We start from the raw sequence: 1534 nt of genomic DNA, 5'->3' as shown, positions 1-1534 counted from the left end.
TCTTATGCTCAACCAGCCTCCCATTTGCAAGTTCTGTTTTATAATCCACTACGATATCATATGTGTTACAACCTTCCATTGATCTAATGGTAGCAAAACTTGAAAATCAAACTCTCTCCCTAAGTGAATTCTTCCCTAGATTCTCTGCTGTTTTTGTGTGGGTACCTATCCTGTCTTAGGCAGATGTCTAAAGCCCACTTAACACTTAGGTGTTTTTAAAGGAAAACCTCCCTCAGCCTAACCTCCATCAGTAACACTGTGAGGACACTCAGGCAGCATGATCAGGCCTTACTCACTTGGGGGATGAGACAGCAGGAGCGGATGGAGTCGCTGAAGCCCATCCACTGCTGGTAGTCGGGGTAGTCGCCGCGCCGCAGGAAGTACTGGTAGCCCTGGTAGTTGGGGCGCTCGTACAGCATCCAGCAGCCGCTGTCCACCCGGATGGAGTTGCAGCGGCTGAAGTAGGCCTGCAGGTTGGGGCAGTCGCTGCTGCACTCATAGCAGCGGCCCTGGAAGCCCCGGTCCTCGTAGAAGGTGATCTGCAAATGAAAAGAACAATTCCGAATTAAACCCTTTGCTCCCAGTAGATCTTGAATACAGGCATTTTTTTCTTTTTATTTAACTTGTGTTCTGCTCACCTTCCCCATGGCTGGTTGACGCGGCTGAAGTGAGTTCAGTGGATAAGGCCGGCAGGGCGGCGGATCTATATAGCAGGATGGCTGCTGCGTTGGCAAGAACAACACAAAAGGGGCCCGCGGGGTGAGTAAGGGGATTTCATGGATCCCTTTTACATGCTGCATTCAATGGAAATGCCCGTGGAGTTTGCCCTCATTCTCTGGTATATTCTAATGCTGTCCTGTACGTATCCTAGATGAGTCCCTACAGTTGCTTTTATTTGGATTCTTAGTGTTTTCTAAATTTATCAGCACATCGGTCTGAACTTTTGACCTGAAGTGCATGTCTCTACATATGATTCAGTTATGCCCAATATATTTTCCGGGGAAAATCTATGCCTTTATAGAAGTGCCTCGGAATTCCAGAGAGGCCGTCAGGAAATAGAATGCCACAGCACTGACTAATTTCCTTGCCGACAGAGACCACTCTAACTTAAGATTTCTTTCTTTACATGATTTGCCAGTCTAGTGAAGGACACAAATCTGGATTCTGGTCTTTGCTAGTTTTGACTGTGTTGACCAGATGCTTTAAGTTATAACTGCTAACTTTCTCTTCGGTGGGTATACAAGAAATCAGCCACTGGTAGTCAACTTGTGAAGAACCAACAAAAAGTTTTCTATGGTTATTGTGTCTAAGACTGAGAATTTTATTCCTTTACAGATCGCTTCCCCATTTCCAGGGCTGGGGAAGGCAGCAAAGCCTCGGGGACTGAGAATGTCCACTCAGTAGCTGCATGAGCTCGCCAAGTCACATAACCTCACAGAGTATGAGTTATTTCACAGTACTTATCTTGTGGGATATAGTATGTTGAATGAAAAAGAAATAAAGAAAAGAAAAGAAAGAAAAAAAGAAAGGCCTC

At 45.6% G+C, this 1534-nt stretch overlaps 1 protein-coding gene across 1 annotated transcript; it reads right to left on the bottom strand.

Moving 5' to 3' along the window:
• Window positions 1-296: 296 nt before the first annotated feature.
• Window positions 297-984, bottom strand: LOC105310618 (gamma-crystallin B-like; the record flags this gene model as incomplete). Its single annotated transcript, XM_011386769.2, has 2 exons — window positions 639-984; window positions 297-539 (listed from the first exon to the last, which is right to left on the bottom strand). Coding segments are annotated over exons 1-2 (405 nt in total), but the record flags the coding sequence as incomplete, so codon positions are not given.
• Between the last annotated feature and the right edge of the window lie 550 nt (window positions 985-1534).

This window comes from Pteropus vampyrus, unplaced genomic scaffold (genome assembly GCF_000151845.1).
Source record: "Pteropus vampyrus isolate Shadow unplaced genomic scaffold, Pvam_2.0 Scaffold7460, whole genome shotgun sequence".
Lineage (NCBI taxonomy): Eukaryota > Metazoa > Chordata > Mammalia > Chiroptera > Pteropodidae > Pteropus > Pteropus vampyrus.
The sequence above is the reverse complement of the archived record's forward strand: the minus strand, read 5'-3'. Positions and strand labels throughout refer to the sequence as shown.